Here is a 25,355-nt window from a genome sequence, read left to right on the forward strand (position 1 = left end):
TCAACGGTCGGATCAATGTTTGGACGTCTCGAAGTTTATTTTTCTGGGGCTTAAAGTGTCTGCCTAATTTTAATTTTATTTGACTTATTGGGACCAAAAAGTTTGTATCTTTTGGTTATGACCTTATCTTATTGGAAGAGCTAATCAAGATGAAGACTGTGGTGATATTATGTGTTTTTACACTTGACAAAAACATGATCGAGTATGGAAAATTGTTATTTATAAGGTGTTTACCGATGATATCATTGTCGACATGTTGACAGGGCAATCATTTAGGCCAAATTGCAAGATTGCATTGAGTTGGAGGGTGATTAAGGATTGAAACAATTCCAGTTAACACATATTATCAATGAAAGACCATGAAGAGGAAGACTAATGAAAGACACTTATAAGTTGAGGTGGAGACATCTTGAGAGCAGCTCTCAAACGACCAAAAAGAAATCATTGCATTATCTTCTAATATGAGAAGATAAATAAAACTTTGAGTGGGATTCTCAGTCATGGAAAAGGGACTAGATGGGAGACTCGGTTAATTCGAAGGAGATAATTTTGTTACTTCTTTTGTTCTATCTTAATTGTCCATACCTTGTGGATCATAGTTTAGATGAATGAGATAATTGATTTGTCATTTATTGATGAGATGATTGAGACCTTGAATGAGATTCCTAATCATGAAAAAGGAGCTAGATGAGAGGTTCGATCAATTCAAATGGAAGGATTCGATTTCTTTCAGAGAAACTATAGATGATCATTTGAAGCATTGGTGAAAACAATTGAAGAGAGATAGTGAATCTTGAAATAATATTCTTAGATTGCTAGGCGTTTTTGGATTCAAGAAACTAACAGATTGCAAGTTAATGTGTTCAAGGAGAAGTATGAGGTTCAAGTTGGTTGAGTATGCAACGTTCAAGGCAAGATGGGTGACAAATACTTTGTCAGATCTTGAGCTAGAGAAAAGAGATATCGTGATAGCCTAATTTATTTATTATGAAGTAGATGATAAAGTTCGTCTTGGGTCTTCTCGTTTTTTTGTTTCAGTCGGTTGTTGGACTTGAAAAATAAGACACTCGTTTTGTGGCAAACAAAGGTAAAGATTATTTTGATATAATAAAGAATTGTTAATTCTAGTTTCCGCATATGTCAACGGGTATGAACAAAGATTGGAAAGAGTTGTTGAATGTCTTTCATCGTTGAAATAACGTGGTTATCCAAATTTATTTGGTATTATAAACTCTATAATTTTATCTTCTAAGGGATCTTGAACGGAAGTGGAGGTATAATGATTTATCTCGTGAATGGCTCGAACAGTGAAGATTGATGTGTGACTCATAACTTTTTGATGGCGCGATATATGTAATGATGGAGATTGTTATTTTTCTAAGGGCTCTTGAGTGGAGTGGAGGTGAAGATTGATGGGTACGGCTCGTGTATTTCCTGAGGGACGTGAAATTCGTCAAGGTGGAGATTTGTAATTTATTTATCACATCTCAATAAGCGCGGTATTTGCCCAAGGTGGAGATTGTTGGGTTTGGGGCTCATATTTAATTAGAGTTTATATATTGTAATTGGGCTTTAGGCTTTTATTGGGCTTAGGAGTGGTAGTTTAGTCTTTTGGCTTTTGATGTACTCCTATAAATAGAGACATTGTAACCTAGGGTTACTTGGACCATTATTCCATAGAAAATCAATATAATGAACGACTCTCCGAGAATGTAGGCATTGTTGGCCGAACCTCGTTATATCTTGTGTTATTTATTATTCTTACCACTTTATCTTTATATCTTCTTTTATCGCGTGTTTAGATTAATCTTTTCTCAACATTTAGATCATCCAAATCCAAAAAATATACTTTCTTTCTATATTTATTTCAGCCATATCACTTAATTCATTAAAAAAATATTAAAATATTCTTTATTTTAAATTATTATTTTTTATTTTATCATTATATATTATTACATTTTAAATCTTTATATCAAAATATTTTATATATTCTCAAAATTACCTTATTCATTATTTTGAAATAATCCAAATTATAACCAAATTTAATCTGAACAAGTCAGGTTTATAATATTAAACCCCATGTTGGGTGTTAGTACTTTTATAATTGGTACCACATGATTGATTATAGGGTGGCATAATTAGAGATTAATCAATTAATGAATTGCCGTAATTCTTATTTACAGTTGTAATATTTAAGTCTGAATTATAAAAAATGTAGACATTTGGGGTTTCTTCTCAATTAGAAACGTCTAAATCTTTCATTTAATGCGATTTTTTTAAGAGTGACAAGGGAGAGAATTTGAGATAAGGAATGAATATAGTGACATTACATGATAAATTATAAATAAATAAAAATTATCAAAAAAAAAATAATACTTACCGACCATATGACTTCTCTTTTTTTATTATGGTTACATGGATGATTTATAATAAATAACTGACCTACCTCTCTCAATCGTGACTTCTACGTACACGTACACATTTAATCTAACTCTCCCAATTGCGACTTAGTCATCCATGGACACACATCCAACCTTATTTCGAAAACGGGATCTCTCACGACTTTTATGATGGAGTTGACTTCAACGATTTCACTATTTTCACCGTCAATTTGATTAGAGAATGTATTCTTTAAAACTGAACACTTTCTATAATAATTGAGTATAAGAGAGAAACAAAACATAATAAAATTGAAACGACAATACAAGACAAGTTTTAGTGTGGAAAAATCTCTCTTCAAATTGAGAGTAAAAAACTAAGGAACTTGAACATGTCACTTAACAATCCACTATCATCAATAAAGTTACAAATAAAGGTTCACTCTAGATATAACTAAACTAGAGTTGAATCAAAATTGCATCAAAATCATGCAACAATCTTGACAAATAACAAAACAAGAAAAAGCAAGATCAACCAACATTACCATTTATGTAATTATGGTTTCTCTCGGATTGACTTAAACATCAGAAAACAGATTTTCACCATTCAGAACGTAGCTTCTAAAAATAACCAACAAACTGTCAAAGTTTGAAGTCGATCAAACGGTGCAAACTCGACAAACAAAATTTTTTCAGCTGTTACCTCCCTAAACTCTGAATCTGTTTTTACTTTGCTCTCTCCCTCTTGTTCTTCGGTAAAACTTACTGAAAACTTAAATGAAAAATATTATCCTTTCACAATAACCAATAAACTGTCAAAGTTTTTTGAAGTCGATCAAACGGTGCAAACTTCGACAAACAAAAATCTTCTCCAACTGTTACCTGCCTAAATTCTGAATTTATTTTTACTCTGCTTTCTCTCTTGTTGTTGGGTAAAACTTATCTCTTGTTGTTGGGTAAAACTTATTGAAAACTTAAATGTAAAATATTGTCCTTTTCATATTATATATTATTGGCCTAAATGAGTTAGGCCCAAGTGGACAAAATCCATCACAACCCTCATTTCAATTAATTGATTTGGGTATTCAAATCAAACTATTTAAGGTTTTAGGTTTTAAGGAAAGAATATGGCCAAATTTTAATCTCAACATATATATACAACTGATTCTCTTTATTTATTTGTTAAGTTAAAAGTCAAATAATTAAATTGATTTTACAAAATCTCAACTTCAATCATATATAATATATATATATCACTTGAACTTAGTACAATATACGTAATTTTACTGAAGACTATGAAATTATTATATGTGATCTCTTGAATAATCTATGTTATTTTGGCCATAGAATTTGATTTGAGAAAGAATCATATTTATCTATGGCTTTAAATTCAAAAGAAATAAAATAAGTAATAACAGATCTCTTAAAAACCGTCGCACCAAGTCATTGATTTGATCATAGATATATTTGAGATTTTCATGTCAAATTATTAATAACAATCAAACTATTGCCTCACTTTTCTAATGTTCATCTAGCTAATAATATATTTTCAATTTATAATAGGCCAGTCTAAATATAACATATTTTCATCTGATATTTGGTTGAATTGCATATTACAATTGATTTTGTGAAAGTTCTCTAAAGACAGTAAATTATCAACAACTAATTCTTATTATTCGAATAATAATTTATCGTACTTTGAATGCAATCCTTTCGATTAATAACTTTATTGCTTACATTAACCAAGAACATTTTCTTGTTAAAAATAGACTTGGGGAAGAAACAAACTACCCTATAATAATAATTTAAGAAGTAAATTGAAAACGGATAACAATACATTATTAATCTAGCTAGGAAAGACTAATTAATAAGCCATGAATTGAGGTTTAGTTGCCTAAAGTTCTTTAGCGACACTATTATTGGCTCTAGTCACTAACCAATCAACAATATCTCCAAATACTAAGTTTACGTCCTTCTCCTCCTCGCCGACCATCTGATGCCACAATCCCGAGTACATTTTCAAGGTCTTGTCCACACTCGATGCTCGTCGATAAAACTCCTCAGCCGCATCCGGATCACAAATAAGGTCCTCGCCTCCATGAACCACGAGGAATGGCAACTCAACCTCTTCAAACTTTGTCTTGATCTCTTCGGCTAACCTAACTATCTCCCTTGCAGTACCTGCCCGTGGTCTCTCCACGTTTTGAGTCGGGTTAGCCAGACACAACTTCTTTTTCCACCCGACTTTCACAGACACGTCCACAATCGAATAACGCGTGGGCACAATCCTCCATGTCGGCACAAAAAATGCTACAATTTTGAGAAGATGTTCCAACGGCCACGGTGGCTTGTACTTGTTGCATATCCCAAACATGGTGCAATTAAAGACAATGCCATCGTAGGGTCGAGTGATTAAGCCACCACGTTGGCGTAAGGCCACGAGGAGAGCCATGGCTCCACCTAGGGACTCTCCGTAAATAAAGGAGGGAAGATGGGATGGAACGTGGAGTCTACGGAAGGAATCGAAGAATGTAAGGCAATCCTCGACAAGGAGATTGATGTCGGGGATGTAAGTTGTGAGCCCTTCGGAGAAACCGTGGCCCCTATGGTCAATGGCACATGTGGCGAAACCATGTTTGGCGAATAGAACCGCGGTTAGTTGTAGCGCCCAGCTGGTCTGACCGGTGTAGCCATGTATGATGGCTAGACAACCGATGAGGTTTGTGGGTTGCAATGGGATCCACCATTGGGTGAAGAGCTTGAGTCCTTGAGGGTTTGTGATGAACTCGGAGCCATGACTTACCGAGTGACGAGTGTAGAACTCGTCCGCGGTAAGTGTGCCAAAAAGACTCGACTCGGTAGCATCACCAATCGGATGTCTCACCATTTTCTATATGTCCTAAACCATCAGGAGGATGTAGTCACTACTTATAGTAGTGAAACTAGCATTTTCCAAAGAAAAAGTTAATTACACAAATTCAATAAATCACATATACTATTTTCTAAAATATCTTATCATAATAATATTAATTATTGTCCTGATAGAAACCTTATAACGCTTCCTATCTAATTTAGGAAGGAATTGAATTACTTTTTACATGATTATTGTTTTTATACAAAACTGGAATATTTGTTCCTTAATTTATGGTTCTTTTTAACATTTGTTTGTAACCTAAGTTATTCCACCAGTATGTATGACCGTTTTTAAATAAAATCGAACAAAAAAATATTTAATTTGTTTTAGTGACATCTTATTATTTTTTATAGTTGGCTAAAATATCATTTTCTCATTTTTTTTAATAAGGTTTAAATTATTCTCAAAAACATAATAAGTGACCAAAAGTAATGAGTACAATCATCACTTATAACGTTTCAAGATAAAACTAAAGTTATAATTTTGAGTCGAACTAATTTAAAAAAATAATAATAGTAATTATATATCAACTCAGTTAAATATCTCACTAATATAATTAGAAATCAAAACATTTAAATAGTGATACATGACAATAAAATCTTATCTTAAGGTTAAAAATACAAATAATTAATTTTCACTAATCAAATCACCTCAAAATAAAGAAAAATATAGCCGTAACATAATTAGAGATCTAATCATTTAAGTAGTGATGTGTAACAGTAAAATCTTGTGAAGGTTAGAAATGTCAATTAATTTTGGTAAAAATATCTAGTTATGTCATCAAGTCTTATGTGATATTTAAGTTAAGATCTAAAATTTATTTGTTCACATTGAGACTAAAATTTATAACTATATTTTTTTATTTAAACTAAAATTAATTTATTTATTTTAATGTTGAAAATTAACTTGACTACAACCATCATTTCCATTTTAAATTTAAGGCGTTATTATATTAGCATGAAACAAATATATATATTTTTTTTCAAATATACTAACTTAGTCTAAAAAGATTAATTAATACCTAAATCAAAATTTGTGTTCAAATTAATGATTAGTTTTTAACATTGTTAAAGATTAGGATATAGGAGGAATGTCATTAACTAAAAAATTGATTGAGTCACCAACCACTTAAACATTAAAAAGTTATAAGTTAGAATTGCTTGAAAGAATTAAACAAATTTGTAATATATATACTTAGTCATCCCCAAAGCCAAATTAAAGAGTTTGTTAACCGAAGAAAAAAAAAAGTAAAGTGAATTTTTTTGTTTTACAAATTTGAAGTAGATAAAATTTTATGATAAAAAAAGCAACTTAAAAGTGTATCATCCCATTATTTTACCGTCTTCCACATTACAATGATTATTAAACAAAAAATATTAAATTAAAATTTATTGTGTTTAAATTATATTATGATTTAATATTATTTTTTTATAAAAATTGTGTAGACTCGCCTCTGGTGTAGAGCATAACAATTTATGTTTTAAATTGTGTACACTAGTGGGTGAGATATACCCAAAATGAGATATTAATGTGCATTGAAAATGGAGAATTTACTTTAAAAAAATATTAGTTATATGTACAAAAGAAATAATATTTTTTAAATTTATAAATACAAATTCACTTTATTTTCTCCAAAAATATAGAATCAAAATATTTATAAATAGTAAAATTTTACCATTTTATAATCTTAAATTTAAAATAATAAGAGTTTAACTATTTTAAAAGTTTACTTAAATTATACTTATTCATTTCTAAAATTTTAAGAATTAATTTAAAATTTTAATTATCTTATATTCAAATATGATATAACTATAAAATTTATATGTTTTGTAGGTGAGTTGAACTTAGTTGAACCTAACCAAACAAATGTTAGAAACAAATTTTTTTTTTTCAAATTCTCCCTTTGTTGAAAGGGAGCCTCCCGATTTGGCTGTGCGATTTTAATGACAATAAATTAACTTATCGTGGTAAACTATTATGTTGCATTAAATTATAAATTTAAATAACCTACTATTATTAAGGTAGCTCAAGTGAGAAAAATAATTTTTAAGGATCAAATATCACGTGTTTGATTTCTACCCAAAACGACTCGAGGTCATCCTAGCTTCTAAAATATTTGGTAGCAGCACAATATTTCAATAAAATATTTAATTTTTGAAAAAAAATTGTTCTACCAACTTTAGGTGAGTTCTTTATTTGTTTAGAAGGGAATGGTCGGTTAATTCACCTTTGTTAAATCTCGATTGAATTTAACAGTTTTAATGGTAAAATTATGATGATTAAACGAAATAATTATATATAGACAAACTAAGATAAACTTATAAATAAACCACCATTGACCCTATAAAATATATAAACTCATATAAACATGCTAGATATGGATTTGGGAAAAAAAATGAATTAATTGAATTGACATGAACCTAAAGAAAAAACAAAAATACAAAAGGAAACACCCAAACAATAAAATCAATTTCACTAACAACAACCAATAGAGTCAAAATTGATATTTTACACCGAAAGTTTGAGCCCAAAAGAAACCACTTCAATTATCAAATTCAAAAATATAATATATAAGTAGATTGTGACTCTTTTTCTCTTCCACTTTACACGTCTTTTTTTCCCTATTATTATTTAGCTTCCAAATAAAAATACATCATTATTTTTTGGGCCTTATGTTAAGGCCAAATATGTACTACTTTCTCCTCTTTCCCACTTTAGGTTCTTAACTTTTATCAAGATAATATTCCCATTCTCTTTTATAGCTAGGAAACAAATATTAATGATTCATTATTTTTCTCTTTTTTTCTGGGGAACATTAAAAGTTTATTTTATTTTTGTTATAAAAAACCATACGTATTAATAAACTAGAATACTATATATTATTATTATTATAGTAATACCTAATTAATAAGTGCATTGCAAGTCATGATTTTTCTTTTCTTTTTTTAAGAAAGATCAATTTTATAAAGGTCTCTATTACAATGAAATAAACAAGATACATAAAAGAGGGAAAAAAAACACAACCACTCAAAAAAATAAGTTAATTAAAACAAAGAAATAATTTATTATAGTGTTATATATATGATATATCAAGATAAAAATAACCCAAATCGATGATACACACCTTTCAAAATTCAAGTGGGTTAGTTCTACAACTCTTTTTAATTTTGTTAAGTTTGTACTAATCTTGTAGTGAATTGCAAAATGTACTTGTTACATTACAAGCTAGATATAGTAGAAAGAAAGAAATGAAACATTTTTTTTTTTTAAAGAAAGGTGATATAAGATTAATATATTAAAATTAAAAAACTCTTAACTCACCAAACATTTATTTCATCTGAAATTTCCTTTCAATTATTAGGTTTCCTTATGCCAATTTTTCTTTTTCGAAAAACAGTTAAGTTTTATTTTATTAAAAAAAACTTAAAATAAAAAAATATATATAAAAGTTTAAAATTAAATCTAGCCAATTTCTAGATTTGACATTGAAACAAGAACTGAATTACAGACATCAACAATAATCAATTAGTGCATATAGCGTTTTTACTTTGATTCTACTTGTGACTTTCTCAAACGAAATATCTCATATCTGATCGAACTTTTTATTTTTTTCATTTTTTCGATTTCTCTCTACAATTGAATGAATGCATTTTCATCTGAAGTTATATATATCCTCAAATATCTACAAGAATTTTACTTATTTCATTATGAGTTTTTAAATTTTTTTTTTCAGTTAGTATTTCTTATGCCAATTTTATCTTATATAAGCTTTAATATTCTTTTATTCTAATCTTAATAACATAATTTTTAGTGTCATAACCTTCACTCTAACTATGTTTTAATTTTTTTTAAGAGACTCGGAACTGTGAAACATGCTAACATCTTACAATTAAAAACATAAATAAAAATAAATGTCTAATCCAATATTTTAAAATAAAGGTCAATATAAATATAAGTTGGACTTTCTTAGTGACATCAATAGTTACTTTCTTAAAATCACTTTAAATTTGAATCATTTTTCAACATCTATACCCATTTCATCTTCATTGTTTGTGTCTTCTTGGTCCTTCTCTTAAGAATAAGACACATAAATAAATGTAATGTTTCATCCAATGCCAGAAATCATGTCCTTCCACATCAAACAATCCAGCACAATGTTCACTATTAGCTTTGTCAAAATCATCATCATTTTTGGGTATTTTTTTTTGTTACTTCTTCATAATTGAGTGAAAGATAAAGATATAAAACTTCCATTGATGCACAACATCATCTGTATATACAAGTTACAGTATGGTAAGAGGTCAACCCTTAAAACTTCTGATGAGATCACAATTCACAATACATGTGGGTTGACTTCATTTTGCAGTATCTATATATATATATATATACTATATAGGTATATATACTCCATATTTACTTATAATAACTCTTTAGTAAATGTTAGTTTCACAAAATTTACCATCCATCCTGTTTTGAACCGCCTTGACTGCAGCAACTCTGGCCGCTGTAGCCGCCTTCTTCGCAGCTGCAGCCGCCTCGTTTACTTGATGATCCACCCGCCTCACTTGAATTGCTTTTTCTGCTGTCTTTCTTGCCGCCTGTAAAATAGCATTAGAAAAACTTGTATTTGTCACCAGATTTGGAAATTGTTATAGTGTTCTTTTTGGTACTTGTTTGTAATTATTATGTATATTGCCTCACTTGAATTGTTTTTTATTATGTATGTTGAACTTTGTTAAGAAGATTTTGAATATTTGAACTTGCCCATTTGGATCAAATACATGATATAGAGAAAAGTATTTTCAAATAAATTAATTGAGAAGTGTTAACAAATGGGCTACAAACATAAGAGCTTCGAGAAATACCTCCATTGCGCGAACAACCGCATAGGAAAATGGAGACAAAGGGAGTTTGAGATTGCCACGGTCCCATTCTCCACACCTTTTTTCACCACTTTGGAATGTATAAACCCCATATCCTTGCTTACGACCCTCGTGCCATGACCCATCGTAGCAATGTCCATTCGCGAATTGATAAACTCCGAATCCGTGAATCTTGTCCCCAAAGTATTCACCAGCATATTTGTCCCCATTTCTGCCCGTTAAACACATTTACAGAATCAGCACCATTCACTACTACATCTGAACAAAACCCAACCAATTCCCCCAATTACAACCACATTTTTCTAATTATTCAAATCATGAACTAAAATACTAAAATACCATTCTTTTATTTTTTTTTATAAAATATATTTAACTTCACAAGGAAAAACCCTACATCAAACAACCTATAGTCTATTTTAGAAGCCAAAAAGGAAGATTCCTTTTAAGGAAGAAGAAAGCTATAATAACCAAGACAATAATGAAAGCAAATGTAACATCAAATAAATTTGATTTCATGATGAAAAGACCAATCAAAGCAAGATCTTCATTGATCTGTTAAGCATATTCTAAAACCAAATAAGGAAATTCTCATTGAAAATATCAAAACCAAATCAAGAACAAGATCAAATTTCAAATAATTCACATTAAGAAAGGAAAGCTCACCGAAAATGGTAACAACCCAGTCCATGTTTAACCCCCCTCTTAAATTCACCAACATAACAACTTCCATCGGAACAAGTTTGCATTCCGACGCCGTTGCTCTGACCATTTAACCATTCTCCGGCGTAACTATCGCCGGTAAAGAACCTATAAACACCATAACCCTGCCGGAGACCTTGCCGGTACTGACCACAGTACCGACTTCCTCTAACCCAGCTCTCAATTCCATAACCATCATATCTCCCATCAATCCAATCACCTTCGTACCTACCGCCAACGAAATAATTATAAACGCCACTCCCATTAGATTTCCCTTTATGAAATTCCCCTTCATAGAAATCGCCATTGCTGAAAAACTCAACCCCTTCCCTAACTATTCGTTTCCGATCATTCCGGGCTTCCATCGATTCCCCGATAAACCATTCAACCGGTTTGTGATGGGTATTTGAGATTAACCCGACTTTTTTGCTACACCCGTCATGGATACGTCTGAGAACCCAGAAACTCCGACGAACGAAACCCTTATTCCTTCCGACGAGATAAAGCAAAATTGCGATGAGAATCAGTACCAGGAGGATGTTTTCTGATGTGGGTATTCCGTCTTGATCTTGACTGAATGAAATAAAGATGACATAGATAGAGAGTGAAACAGAGAGAATACAAAGAATCCTTAGAAATTGTTTCGAACATGAACAGTTTGGGGATGAAGTGGGTTTTCCATGGGGCTTCTGTTCTTCTATGTCTTCTTCTTGTAGCTCATGGGTTATGTCGTTTAATGAAGAAAGACTTTGAATTGATGATCGGACTGTACGAGATGGCCGGAGAAGATTCTGGCCCTCCATTTCTGATCTAACCGTTGATTGACTCTTCTAGTAAAGTCTCCGGTATCTAGATAAACTTTCAAAGTAAATAGCTATCGGAATCATCTCAGTTGAGAAGTGGAAACGCAGTTTAAGACCAGAAACAAAGAAAAAACAAAACCTGAAAACTGAGCAGAGAAAACAGGGGTTGAAGGAAGAAGATGAGTGTACTAAGAGAGAGAGAGAGGAGAGAGATTTTCGTAAATTTAACGAACTGGGAAGGTGCCACGTGGAGTAAACGTGGAGTGACAGATGGATATCGGACGGACAGAATTTTCTGATTAATAAAAACCGTTAGATGGTGTTAACTTGTAATTGAAGGGATGAGATCAAAAGAAGTTTTAAGTTACTTTACAGGTGCAGGACGTCGCGTGACATGGCCAACTATAGTTTCTGAATATTTATTTAGAATTAATAATGTTTTTTTTTTCTTTTTTTATAAGGATAAGGAATACATTTTATTTTTGTTTTTAAAAGTATAAAGTGAACGTTTGATAGTAAGAAAAAAAAAAGAAAACATAATATAAGGCTTATAAATATGACTTGTTGAATCAAAAGTAAGGTTTAAAGTTTGAATAGTACAAATTAATAACCAATTAAAATGAAACAAATAATTGATAGAATAAGATAAAGTTATAATAAAATTCAAAATGTAATATAACAGTTACAAAAATTATGCAAATATTAAATAATTTTTAATTATGATTATCAAACAAATAAACCATCAAAACTTCTTTGTAGATAAGGCAAAGCATAAAAGCATATTGTAGGAACTATTTTCGAAGTAATTCCCATGTCCATGTGAATGCGGATATTCACTATCAAAAGTTTTGATGATCGTCACTTTAATTTCGGGTCCGAAAAATAACTAAGAAAAATAATTGATCAGTCTATTATTTCCCTCGAGAAAAGGGTTGAGGAAAGTGGCACTAAGAAAAACGGAAATGTGTGCATAACATTAATAGAATTAAGTCTTTTTTGTCACTGATTAGGAGTTGAAAACAATTTAATTGAGTCCATCGACCCTAGCTAATGAGTGAAGGGTGTGCATCGCATTGAAGTGCTACCCGGAATTACCTGATTTTGTTGATGTTATTTATTTCTAATGTCGCAATTGCAAATTCGATTTGAGAATTGGACAAATACAATGGTGGATAAAATTATTAACAAGAAATAATTGTATTAAAGACAAATAGAAAAATATTACCTAGGTTTACACCAAACCATTACAACAACTTAATCTTCAAAAAGTAAAAAGCACAATTGGGAACAAAAAAATGTTGTCATCTCTCATTCGACCGTATAGAATAAAATAAATTAATTGTTGAAACAAAACAAAATTGAACTCTAACAAATAGAGAAAAAAAAAACTAAAACCAAATACTCCCAGCAATGTTAAGAAGAGTCATTGTAGGGAAAATAAATAAATATTAAGGAGAAGATTATTAGAATGTAGAAGGGACACCAATTTTTTAATTATCGTCTTATTTAAGTTAAATAAAACTTTTTAAATGGAAAAAGATTTTTACTTTATTAAAATATAAATACATATGTTGTATCCATACATGAGTCATGAATTATAACTTAAATTTAAAAATCAATTTTAATGTATAAAATATTACTTATATTTGTGTGTTATTAGACTGTAATCATATATATGTCATCAAACATTTGATGTCTTATTATGTCTATACGAAAACACCGATAAATTTATGAAAATAATAGAAAAATTAAGTCAAATTGTAACCAGAAATAAGAAAATAAAAGTTACATATATATATATATATAGATCGGATTAGGAAAAGGGCATCTAAATTCAAATTGAGTTTGAGAATCTCGATTAATGTGAAGTTCATTATGATGTCTTGTCTTGTATGTTTTTGTTACTTTGCTATATATATATTTTTTTATTTTTATCTTTTGCATTATTATATATATATTGTATGTCTTGAGAAGATTTTTTGTCATAACATAAATGTATATTTTATTTTATTTTCCCACCAATAATGTATAGTTTAGCGAATCAAATAGAGTAAATTAATTAATTGAATAAGCAATATGATTATATTCAGCAAACAATAGTGATTGAAATAATTTGAATATTATTAAATCCTAGATAAATAAGCAGAATCAAACTAGCCAAATATACACGAAATACACTATTTAACACACACGTACTTATAAAGCAAGACTAACATTTTGTTTTTCAAATATGAGAATATCCGTTATGGACACAGACTGGTTTGTTGTCATTTGTCAACCATGTTAAGTAAAACTAGGTTTTCTACTAGGTTAAGAAAAAGTTTCAAATGTGAAAAATTATTCAAACTATTTGTAAGCCTAGTTTGATTCATCAAAACTCATATGTTTGGAAGCAAGAAAATTTACATATTCTTAATGTTGCATTGAGTTTGAAGCTGCCAACCTCATTTGGCATCCATAGATACTTCTAGTTGAAAATCAGCAACTTTTTAATGTACTTAATTTACCCCCTTCATCCTTGAATTGCACAAAATTTTACTCATTCATTTTCAACTTCTTTGGTTAAAGATTTATCCAATTTGAGTTTTTCATATTTTTTTAACGCTGGTTTCACTTCTCCTTTTGAGTGCGATTAATTCTTGCGTGTTAACACACATAACCCGCAAATACACTTAATCAATTAATCAGGCGCAGAATTTGTCGCATGACAAGTTCAAATTCAAAATCTCTGAGAGATGAAATATCCACATCTTTTTATACTAAAACTTTTTTTTGTTGCGGATAGAATAACTTTTCATTCTATTGCATTAGAAAGATTTGGTATACTAACGGGTCTATTCCATTTCGACTTTTACAATCTTTCGACATTGATATAGTATGAAAAAAAAAGATTGAAAAATAGAACCATTTAAAAAAATAGTTATGAATGCAGTTTCTCTTTCTTGTGTCTTAATTCTTTTTTTGTTTATTTTGCTTATAACATATGTAATTTTTTAAAGTATGATTTATTCTTTAAAAGGCTAGTTAACCAAACATGGATGAGCTCAAACTTGATAATATTTCATTATCTATTTTACTATATAAGTATCTATTCCATTACAAACATATGGAATGAAAAGAGTATAAAATGTATTTTATTTTGAATGAAACAATAATGTGTGATACACTATAACTAGATTAGACCTTCTTTTATATGCATCAAATGATGCACATAAAGAATGGCCGGGGTAAGCCAAAATTTATTTTAATTACCCAAAACCAACTTAAATTGGAAGTTATTAGCCAATTTAGGGTAGGTTAGTTTTTATTTGAGTTCATATTAAAATAGCTTACCTAAACTACATAAGGACTTTTTTAAAAAAATTTAAGAAAATATATCCTCTAGACTCTAATTATTTATTAATAAATTTGATATTTAAACGTTATTTAATTCCAATTATATTTATATTTTATTGTCAATGACGTAAAATATTGTCGTTGTTATTCAATTTTCAATCGTTACATCAAATATAGATGATAATTGAACATTTGTTAGTCATCCATATTGTTTCCTTTTTATACTCTGTTGATAAATGTTTATTTTTGGTACAATAACAACAAATAATGCAAACCAGTTCTTTTATATAAAGTAAACATTTCTTAAAATTTATAAATTTATTGAAATTAATATTTACAATCAACTTTAATTTAATAAAGATAAAATGTCAAATGAGCTAAATGGGCCATGTTCTGTCCTGCATACACCCAAATATCTCAAGATGGCCTGTAGTCCGGCCCATTTATAAGTGTTGTATTTCATTATTATTGTTTGGACTTGAGTATCCTATCATATCTTATTATTGAAGTATTAATACATTATTATTTTTTCTGAATAATATTATTATAATTATTTGAAATAAATAAATATATTCTATTTAGGATTCATATATAAGAGATCACTCACAGTGGCTCAGACCCACTGCAAGTTCCCACCATGGTACATGTCAGAACTTTTAATTAGTTAATATACACATTTATTTAATTAGTTTTCAGTTTTTTTTTTCTTGCTTTTGCAGTAAAGGTTTTCTCGGGTCTAGGACTTTTTTTAATAAAATTATTTACTAATATATAATATTTAAAAAAATTGAATTGATTGAGTTGTTATATTTATATAATCAAAATATTCTTCATATTTAATATTTATTAAATGATTTTAAATTATATTATAATAAATTATTTGAAAACAATATAAAAAATCATTTTCAATTCTCAAACTAATTCTCAAACTCAAATGTTGTAAATGTACAGTAATTCATTTCCAACCAAAAATCTCATTCTCAAATTTAAAAAAATATTTTTTGAATATTTTTTTTACACTAACTTTTTAATCTTATTAATATTATAACTTTACATATTTAATTCTAATTTTTTCATCAATAAACTTTGGATAAAATTAATTATGTATCAATAATCCATACATAACAAAATAATTCAATAATCTTTTTTAAATAAATTAAAATAAATTAAATAAAATTTCAAGTATAATATAATTTAATTATATATTTAAAAAATATTATAACTTTTTATTTTAAAAAATATAAAATAGTATTGATTATTATTACTTTATTTGAATTATAAAAAGTAGAATAAATTTTATAGATTTTATAATTTTGTATTTAGTATATTATATAAGAACCTATTATAAATATAAAAATATAATTTTTTTTAATTAATTAAAATAAAATTTTAATTATTATTATTATTATAAATTATTGTATTATTATTATTTAATATTTTAATAATAATAAAACTTTGCATATAAATTATATTTATTCAGTTTAAATTTTATTAATTGATTATAATAAAACAAATATAAAATAAATAATTAGATACATCTATTTTTAAAAGAATAACTTTTTAATTAATAAGTATTTATATTTATATAAATAATTAAAAATAACTAAACAAAACAAACATGGGCCATAGCTCTAACTTCTACACAATTAGTGGACAATATAAAAGAGTGGTCAAAGTTGCTGAGGTGGCAAAACATGTAGGGCCACGTCCACGAGCTTCCAGCTTTATCCTTCTACCAATTACATTGGCTTAATGGCTTGACATTATTAATTTATTATTGGTTAGTCTTTTTTTTTTTATATAATTATTCTCATTCAATTTTATATATTTTTTTCTTATTGGTTAGTCTTATTGAAGATGGAAGACTTAAAGATATATAATTAGTGTACTAGTCTTTCATAAGAATTAATAGGTAAATGTGAGTTATCACCTAATTACAAAAATATAAACAAAGCATACCAATTTATTCAAATTGTAATATGGTTTGAATAATATTTTAGATGAAAAATAAACATACAAAAATGAACCAAATGAAGTAAAAAATTGAAAACAATGTAAAGTAGATTTTCACTACACTATGAATCTGCAAAATTTAAGAAAACCAGAACAAGTTTGAGAGACGATGAATATATTTTAGGCTAAGTATAAGAAGGATGATGATTGTGATAATTAATTGGAAATTCAATTTAATAAACAGATGTCGAGTAGAATAGAAGTTAAAATTATATCAATAAGCGGGGATAGCTCAGTTGGGAGAGCGTCAGACTGAAGATCTGAAGGTCAGGTGTTCGATCCACCTTCACCGCATTATTATATTTTTTTACTCTTATTTTGTCGAGTTTATAATGATGATTGTCTTACATCCCGCAAATATTATCTACCTATCCATGTGTTGTGCCTTTTTTTATATAGTAAATCAATTCATTTCAATAATATTTGATTTGATGTCTATGATATTCTTGAGTGTTATTTAAAAGGTGTAATAATATATTAGTGAACAACATAGAGGGTCCTAACTCATTTGGAGAATGTTAAGTTTTGTAAGAAGGTATATAAGGTATAAATTTGGAAATATATAAATATTTTTGTAATTTTGAAAAATTAGGTAGACCTTTTATTTTGTAAGAAGGTTTAAAAGATAATAATATATAATAATAAAATAAATTATAAAAATAAATAAATGATATTTTAGTATTTTAATCAATAATTTTAATTAGATATTTATAATAATTTTTATTAGTTATTAAGTTATTGTATTATAAAATATTTTAAATTAATTACATATTGAGTAAGAATTTATGAAAATGATTAAATGATGATAATATTTATTATATTATATTATATAAAAATAATAATTTAAATATAAATAATTAAATTTAGAATGTATTTAATAGTAAATTATAATATTAAAAAAATAAATTTAAATAAAAAATTATATGTTTAAAAAAACAAATAAAATAATTTAATTGAAGAAATTAAAATTTAAATAAAGTTAATTTGAATAGTAAGTAAAGTAGTCTTGATTATTTGACCAAAATTTTCTATTGAAACATAATCCTATGATATTTCCTGCTATTGGGTGAAACTTTTAAAATTATATATATATAATTATTTAAAAATGATTTTTGAATTAAATGATTGAATTAAAGGGCAATAACAGATCTAAAGACTTTAACTTTTTGGTCAAAGAATTTAGCGTAGCAAAAGGGCGGGCCAATGCCCCCATCGTCTTGGAGCAGGTGCACGCACCACACGTGCTATAGTAAGACGTCACTATTTATTTATTTCATTAAAATATCTTAATCTTGTTTTCAATTATCTGTTAAAATATTTTGTAGAATAATTTAAGTAATAAGAGTTAGAATAATTATAAAATTAAAAGTTACTAATTTTTTTATATTCAAAACATCTTGAATTGATCTAAAAATATTTAGAGTTGGTTTAACTTATTAAATTATATATATATATATATATTAACTTATAATAATTTAAATTTCTAAATTCCAAATTTTAATTTATGATAAATTATTAACTAAAATGTATTTTTTTTATAATATTTAAAATATTAATACTAAAGTTATTTTGATATTTGTTTTAAATAATTCATATCTTCAAAAAATATATTTTTTTTTTGTCTTGTAAAGAGAAAACGATAATATAAAATAAAATTGGATTTAGATTTTCATCATTAATTTCTTTTTATCAATTTCCACTAATAAATTAATAATTAAAATATCAAAATATTTTATTTAAAAAAATTGTATTATATATTTATATTTTTAATAACAAACCCCTCAAAGAACTTATTTTAAAATAACTAATAGAAAGTTGAGCAATTTAAACGAGTCACGACAAATGGATAAATTGAAAAAAAGCAATGTCAGGTTGGTCAACAAGTCAACATTTCAATAAATAAATAAAATTCAGTTACGTCTTTCTATCCAAATCTTTCAGATCTCTCTCAAAACCCCAATTTAATAATAATTATTGTTTATGATTTTTTTATTTTTCTTTCACAAAAAAGTATGAAGGGAGATGGGTTTGGGACAGTATTTTTTTCTTTATTTTTCTTAAATAAATAGTAAAAGTAGTGTTAAATGAGTCATTAAGCTAGTTTATTTTTATTTACAGCTAATAAGATACAATTAATTTTATTTTAAATCAAATTAACCCAATGCAATACCTCTTTTGATTATTTGGAATTATTTTCAAATAATTAGTCATAATATATTAGGCCATCTTATTTTTAATTTTTTATAGTAATAGTTAGCTTGTTTCAATTGAGTTTATTTAAAAGAAAGTTTATAATTAATATTCGATTTGATAAGAGTGAAAAAAAGTGTAAAAACAATTTTATTAGAGTTTTGTACTTAATGAAAATTATATAGATTATGTAGATATATGTAAATGTTGTCGCATAAGACAATAAAATAGAGAGTATTTTTCTATACTTTATATATATTTTTTATTTATTACAATTTAGCTTTATTTGATTTTTTTTACTTAACTTTGTTAATGTTTTTCTTCCAAATTATTATGGTCCTCTCAATAAATTTTTAAATATTATGTAGTTTCTATATTTTCTATCTTATTATAATTTATCTTCCAATCATTATCCTTGTCTCAATAAATTTTTAGATGTAAACATCATACAAATTACTATGGGTATGATACTAAGACTATCTTATACTTTATAATTTAAATTTAAATTGATATATATATAATAATGATGGAGTGACATTTATTTAATTAGCATGTATCCCGTGCATTTGCACGAGTAATATTATAAAATACCGTGAAAAAAATATTACGGTAAAAAATTTATGAGTGGGTCAACCCACAATCCGACTCAAGTATCCATTTACTCTCACATATATCCAAATTAACCACAGCTCTCGACCCGGCAATTCGGACACTTTAAAAATTAAGCATCATTATATATATAGATTAGTTAGTTAAAAAGTTGAACTTATATTGTTAAAATGTCACCCGTTTATCAAAGTTTGGGTTGAACTTAAAATATAAAGTGTTATTAGCCTAGTTGGTTAAAAGGTTATACTTGTTTTGTTAGGTTGCAAGTTCGAATCATACCTATAACATTTTTAATTTTATTTTTAACCGTTTTAAGTTTATGGACGGGTCAACCCACAATCCGACCCAAGTATCCATTTATTCTCACATATATTCAAATTAACCACAGCTCTCGACCCGGCAATCCGGACACTTTAAAAATTAAGCATCATTATATATATATAGATTAGTTAGTTAAAAAGTTGAACTTATATTGTTAAAATGTCACACGTTTATCAAATTTTGGGTTGAATTTAAAATATAAAGTGTTATTAGTCTAGTTGGTTAAAAGGTTGTATTTGTTTTGTTAGGTTGCAAGTTCGAACCATACCTATAACATTTTAAATTTTATTTTTAACCGTTTTAAGTTTATGGACGGGTCAACCCACAATCCGACCCAAGTATCCATTTATTCTCACATATATCCAAATTAACCACAGCTCTCGACCCGGCAATCCGAACACTTTAAAAATTAAGCATCATTATATATATATAAATTACTTTGTTTCAAAGTGGTTTGAATGTGATTTATTATATAAATGAAAATCTAGTTAATGTTAAAACATAAGTTAGGTATGTATTATTGATTTATTTGATCTAATTTTGTATTGAATTTAAAATATAAAGTTTTATTATTCTAGTTGGTTAAAAGATTGTACTTATTTGGTTAGGTTGCGATTTCGAAATATACATATAAATATATAACCACATCTCTCGAACCGACACTTTAAAAATTAAGCATCATTATATATATATATATATATTATTTTTTAAAAAACTCATACTCCATGATAGGCTCAAAAGAAGAGATGAGATGTCACAAAATCTTTCTTAGTTGCTTTCATTTATATCTGAAAAAGATTTCTAGACTTTGCTATGACCATCTGATATTGACTGTTATTTTATTATGTTATTGTTTTATGATCACGTCTAAACTCAATAGTTATAACTTCTACCGTAGAATCTTCGCCCACAAAAAAAGATACCACATTCCCGACTCATCAAAGAAGAGATAGTTTACCATTGAAATCAAAGTCCAACTCTGTACTCCTTATTATTCCCCGAGAGTGTAACATTATCCACTAGGAGGAGCCGAAACTAGTTTTTAAATGGGCCGATTTTTTTAAAAATAATTATCTTATGAAAAATTTAAGGAATACGATAAACATTGCGATGTTAAATCAAAGTATACAAGTATAAAAGAAAAACCAAATTTTGTAAATACTTGTAAAAAAAAAAAGAGTAAACAATTTACACAACGAACAAAGTCTACCAGACAAGACAATTGGTTGTAAAATCTTTCAAACATGTTAATTTAATTAACCCTAAGAAAACTTTGTAATATCATATTATTGAGTCTTGAACTTTGTTTGAGACACAAATTTAAAATCCCTTAAATTTGAAGGATAACCAAATAATTAATTTGAGTCTATAGAGTGGTTTGAGTTAGTCAAAATCTTTCATAACCATGTGACATAATTAGAGTAACAAATTTTCTTGCAATATGTGGACAACATATGTTGACTTTGAGTAGTGGAGGGCATATTAAAACTTACGACTAATAAATTTACATAAAAGAAACTAGTTCATATATAAACTACAAATTTAAACATCAAAATATATATAAATATTAACAACACATCGAAAACACCTCTGTTTGAATCGAAAAAAGTTAAAAATTCAATATTACTGTAAGTTGAACTCTTTCGAGAATTTAATCTATTTGATTTTTTTTTTATTAATGGTTATAATATTGTATTAAACTGAAAAAATATATAACTAAATTAATTAATATACTTATTTAAAAATTCTTTTTAGGGTTGGTTTAGACTATAAAATTTGAATATATTTTCTTATAAATAATTTTTTGTTTATCAAATATTTAATTTAAATGAAATAATATTTTTAAACTACTTATAATGAATTAAATTAATTAATTTGGAAGCCCTTTTGGAGTTTAAAAGAGAATACTTCAAAACATTTATTTCTAAATAAATATTTTTTTTATAAATTTATTAATATTTAATATTTGTAAGTGGTGAAATTATTGGTTGAAACTATTTAGAATGATTACATTATTGATTTTATATTTTTTTTTACCCAACAATGGTTAAACGGATTATAGTTCTTTTAGGTTTTCAAGGCACCTTACCCATAGGCAGGCGGGTCCAATGCCAGAGAGACGACGGATATCCCTTTTCTCTCTCTCGATCTCTCTCTCTTTCTCTCTCTGGTTTATATCTTCAATTGTTTGTGAAGGACGATTTCGTATAAACGAGTTTTCTATTGATTGCTGGTGAGTTTTCAGTGTGTGGGTTTTCTTTCTTTCTTGTTCATGATTGCATATTATTTATTTTTATTTTGTGGGTTTGTATTTATGATCTAGGTCTGAATCATTTCGATAATTATGATCTTTTCAGCTTGAAGAGGAAGTGAGTTTATTATATTGTTCAATGATGCGTTTTGGATCGTGATGATGGTGAAAATGAACGATATGTCTCCTTTTGACCGGAGAAAGATATTCAGATAAAGCAAAAACGTAAGGTCTTGCGGAAAAGATGAAGTGTTTCCTCTATGAGATAGTGTGAGAAGACGAGATTAATACAAGTTGCATACTTTTTTTTTTTCCCTTTCTCATCCACACGAGCCCATTTTGCGCATCAAGTGTTTGTGAAAATGCCGATGTATCAGCCATCTAATAGAAGGAAGTACGATGTGGGGAGTGGAGGACAGGTGCTGGATCTGGATACAGCGGTTAAGGATGGAATTTTGGGATGTGGGGGTGGGTTGATTTGTGGTGGTCTAACTGGAGAAAAGTTGGATCTAAAAAATATTATTGAAGAAATGGATTCCATTATTGAAGTCCCAGCTGTGTTCATCTGTCCGATATCTTTAGAACCAATGCAAGATCCAGTGACTCTCTGCACAGGACAGACCTATGAGAGATCTAATATTCTCAAATGGTTCTCGTTAGGACACTTTACTTGTCCCACAACAATGCAGGAGCTTTGGGACGATTCAGTAACCCCTAACACCACTCTTTGCCAACTAATCAACAGTTGGTACTCACAGAAATATTTGGCAACTAAGAAAAGATCAGAGGATGTTCAAGGTAGAGCAATGGAGCTTTTAGAGACTCTAAAGAAGGTCAAAGGTCAAGCACGTGTTCAAACTCTGAAGGAGATTAGACAAGTTGTGTCAGCTCACAGTTCAGCCGGGAGAATCGTGGCTGAAAGAGGAGGAATTGCCTTGTTATCTTCACTCCTGGGTCCTTTCACCACACACGCTGTTGGCTCCGAAGCAATTGGGATCCTCGTGAATTTGGATCTTGATTCGGAATCAAACAAGTGCTTAATGCAGCCTGCGAAAGTCTCGCTAATGGTCGACATGTTGAACGAGGGATCAATTGATACTAAGGTTAACTGCACGAAACTGATTGAATCCTTGATTATAAGGGAAGTTGAAGTAGAAGTGGAATCTGAAATCGTCTCGAGTTTGAGTCTTTTAGCAGGTCTTATGCGCTTAGTGAAGGACAAGAGACACCCAAATGGAGTATTGGCAGGACTTCGATTGCTGAATAGGATATGTTCTTACAGCAGGGCGAAGTCTTCGGTTTTGAGCATTGGTGGTGTTCATCAATTAGTTGAGCTTTTCCCAGGGTTAAATCCAGAATGTTCAGAACTATCCCTTTCAATACTGGAAAACCTTTCTAAACTTCCAGAAGGAAGCTTGGCTCTTAAGAATTTCCCAGGTACAATACCGACAATGGTGAAACTATTAATGAAGATTTCTGAAAACTGCACTCAATTAGCGTTGTCGATTTCATGGGCAGTCTGTAATCTCGCCCCCGAAGAATGTGCTCCGATTGCTGTCGATGCTGGTTTAGCTGCAAAGCTCCTTTTGGTAATTCAAAGCGGTTGTAATGCTTCATTGAAACAAAAGGCTGCAGAGCTCTTGAAATTGTGTAGTATGAATTATACATCCACTATCTTCATTTCAAAGTGTAAGCTCACAAGAACCATGCAATGAAGTGAATTGTTCATACTAGTAGCAAAACTAATTTTGCCCCCCGACAGAAGAGCTGGAATGAAAGAAAGAGCTTTACGAGTTCTGAGAAACTCAAAATAAGTTCTTTGAGGTACCCTCTGTCTCTCCTGTGTACATTGAAAAAAAAAAAGAAAAAAAAATGATTCAATATATAATAGGATGCAGAGAAAAGCATTATAAATGACAATTATAGTCTAATTGCTTGAATTGCCTAAAGATCTTTTTATTATATATGCTTAAGAGAGAACATTGTAAATGATTGTTCTATTTGGCAATGAAGTTGAGTCTATGATTTGATTATTTGGGTTTTTCCCCCCTCAAGCAGTTGATTCATTGTGAATGAAATGCAATGGTTCATTTAGTTGGAACTATGAAGATTCTTCTGTTAGTGCAAACATGGGTCACATATATTTGCTTGTTTAACACTTTTGGTATTGTCAAGTTATCTTCTTTTTGCCATTGGTTTGAATTTCATGATTTGCCACTCACTCAGATGGATGATTGATTGAGATTTCACCCAAAATGAATTTCATTAATTATCATGTGATGTTGTTTTTTAGTGTGGGTGGGTTTGTTCTTGGAATGGGGGGTGCTTTTTCTGTGTATTTTGTCCCAAAATGTTCCCCCACGTACAACTCTTGAGTCAAAGACAAAGTAAAAATTCATTATTCATTGGGAAAAGAGAGGTTGAAAAGAGCATCAAATACATTGTCTGCCTAAAAAGGAGGGAAATTCGTCATTTGTTTTTGCTTCTATTTGTCCCATTTTTGTATATCTTTTGACTCACTCCAAATTTGAAGAGTTGTTTGATTAGTATTTTTTTTTTTGAAAAAGTAATTAAGAAAAGGTGTTTTATTTGGATTTTTAATTGGTTATATAATTATAATGTATTTTTTTTTAAATTTATAAAATTAAATTAATGTATTTTAATATTTTAATTAATAAATTAAATAATTTAATAAAAAATATAATATATATAAATATCATGTAAAAGCATAATTTTAAAATAAGACGTTCCGATAGGTGGTTTAATTGGTCCGGCTACGAAACGGTTGATTAAACGGTCCGAAATTTGACTTCAATACGATTACCTTTCGAACTGGTCAAAATCCGGTTCAACCGAATATTTCCGGTTCGAAAGGTTACCATTATAAATGACTATTCTCTCGTCGGAATATAATATTTTTATTTTCGAATATTTTAGTATTTCTCCTCCAAAAACTCT

General features: G+C 28.5%; 3 protein-coding genes and 1 non-coding gene across 5 annotated transcripts; 2 read left to right on the forward strand and 2 right to left on the reverse strand.

The window, feature by feature from the left end:
* Positions 1-4,272: 4,272 nt before the first annotated feature.
* LOC124924979 (caffeoylshikimate esterase-like) lies at positions 4,273-5,270 on the reverse strand. The gene has a single exon (XM_047464959.1). The coding sequence runs from the start codon at positions 5,263-5,265 to the stop codon at positions 4,273-4,275; it is 993 nt and encodes a 330-aa protein (XP_047320915.1). The 5' UTR covers positions 5,266-5,270.
* A 4,249-nt stretch (positions 5,271-9,519) lies between these two features.
* LOC124925555 lies at positions 9,520-11,843 on the reverse strand. The gene is made up of 3 exons (XM_047465589.1): positions 10,839-11,843; positions 10,158-10,386; positions 9,520-9,890 (listed from the first exon to the last, which is right to left on the reverse strand). The coding sequence occupies exons 1-3, from the start codon at positions 11,675-11,677 to the stop codon at positions 9,723-9,725; spliced, it is 1,236 nt and encodes a 411-aa protein (XP_047321545.1). The 5' UTR covers positions 11,678-11,843; the 3' UTR covers positions 9,520-9,722.
* Positions 11,844-17,247: 5,404 nt separating this feature from the next.
* TRNAF-GAA lies at positions 17,248-17,320 on the forward strand. The gene has a single exon. It is a non-coding gene; the product is annotated as a tRNA-Phe (tRNA).
* Positions 17,321-22,256: 4,936 nt separating this feature from the next.
* On the forward strand, positions 22,257-24,432 carry LOC124925357 (U-box domain-containing protein 30-like). 2 transcript variants are annotated; one of them, XM_047465339.1, is made up of 2 exons: positions 22,257-22,379; positions 22,470-24,432. In XM_047465339.1, exon 2 carries the CDS (start codon positions 22,760-22,762, stop codon positions 24,110-24,112), a length of 1,353 nt encoding a protein of 450 aa, XP_047321295.1. In that variant the 5' UTR covers positions 22,257-22,379; positions 22,470-22,759; the 3' UTR covers positions 24,113-24,432. The 2 variants fall into 2 exon arrangements, with proteins under 2 accessions (XP_047321295.1, XP_047321294.1); XM_047465338.1 differs by having other exon boundaries at positions 22,504-24,432.
* Positions 24,433-25,355: the final 923 nt, after the last annotated feature.

Source organism: Impatiens glandulifera, chromosome 2 (genome assembly GCF_907164915.1).
Source record: "Impatiens glandulifera chromosome 2, dImpGla2.1, whole genome shotgun sequence".
Classification (NCBI taxonomy): Eukaryota; Viridiplantae; Streptophyta; class Magnoliopsida; order Ericales; family Balsaminaceae; genus Impatiens; species Impatiens glandulifera.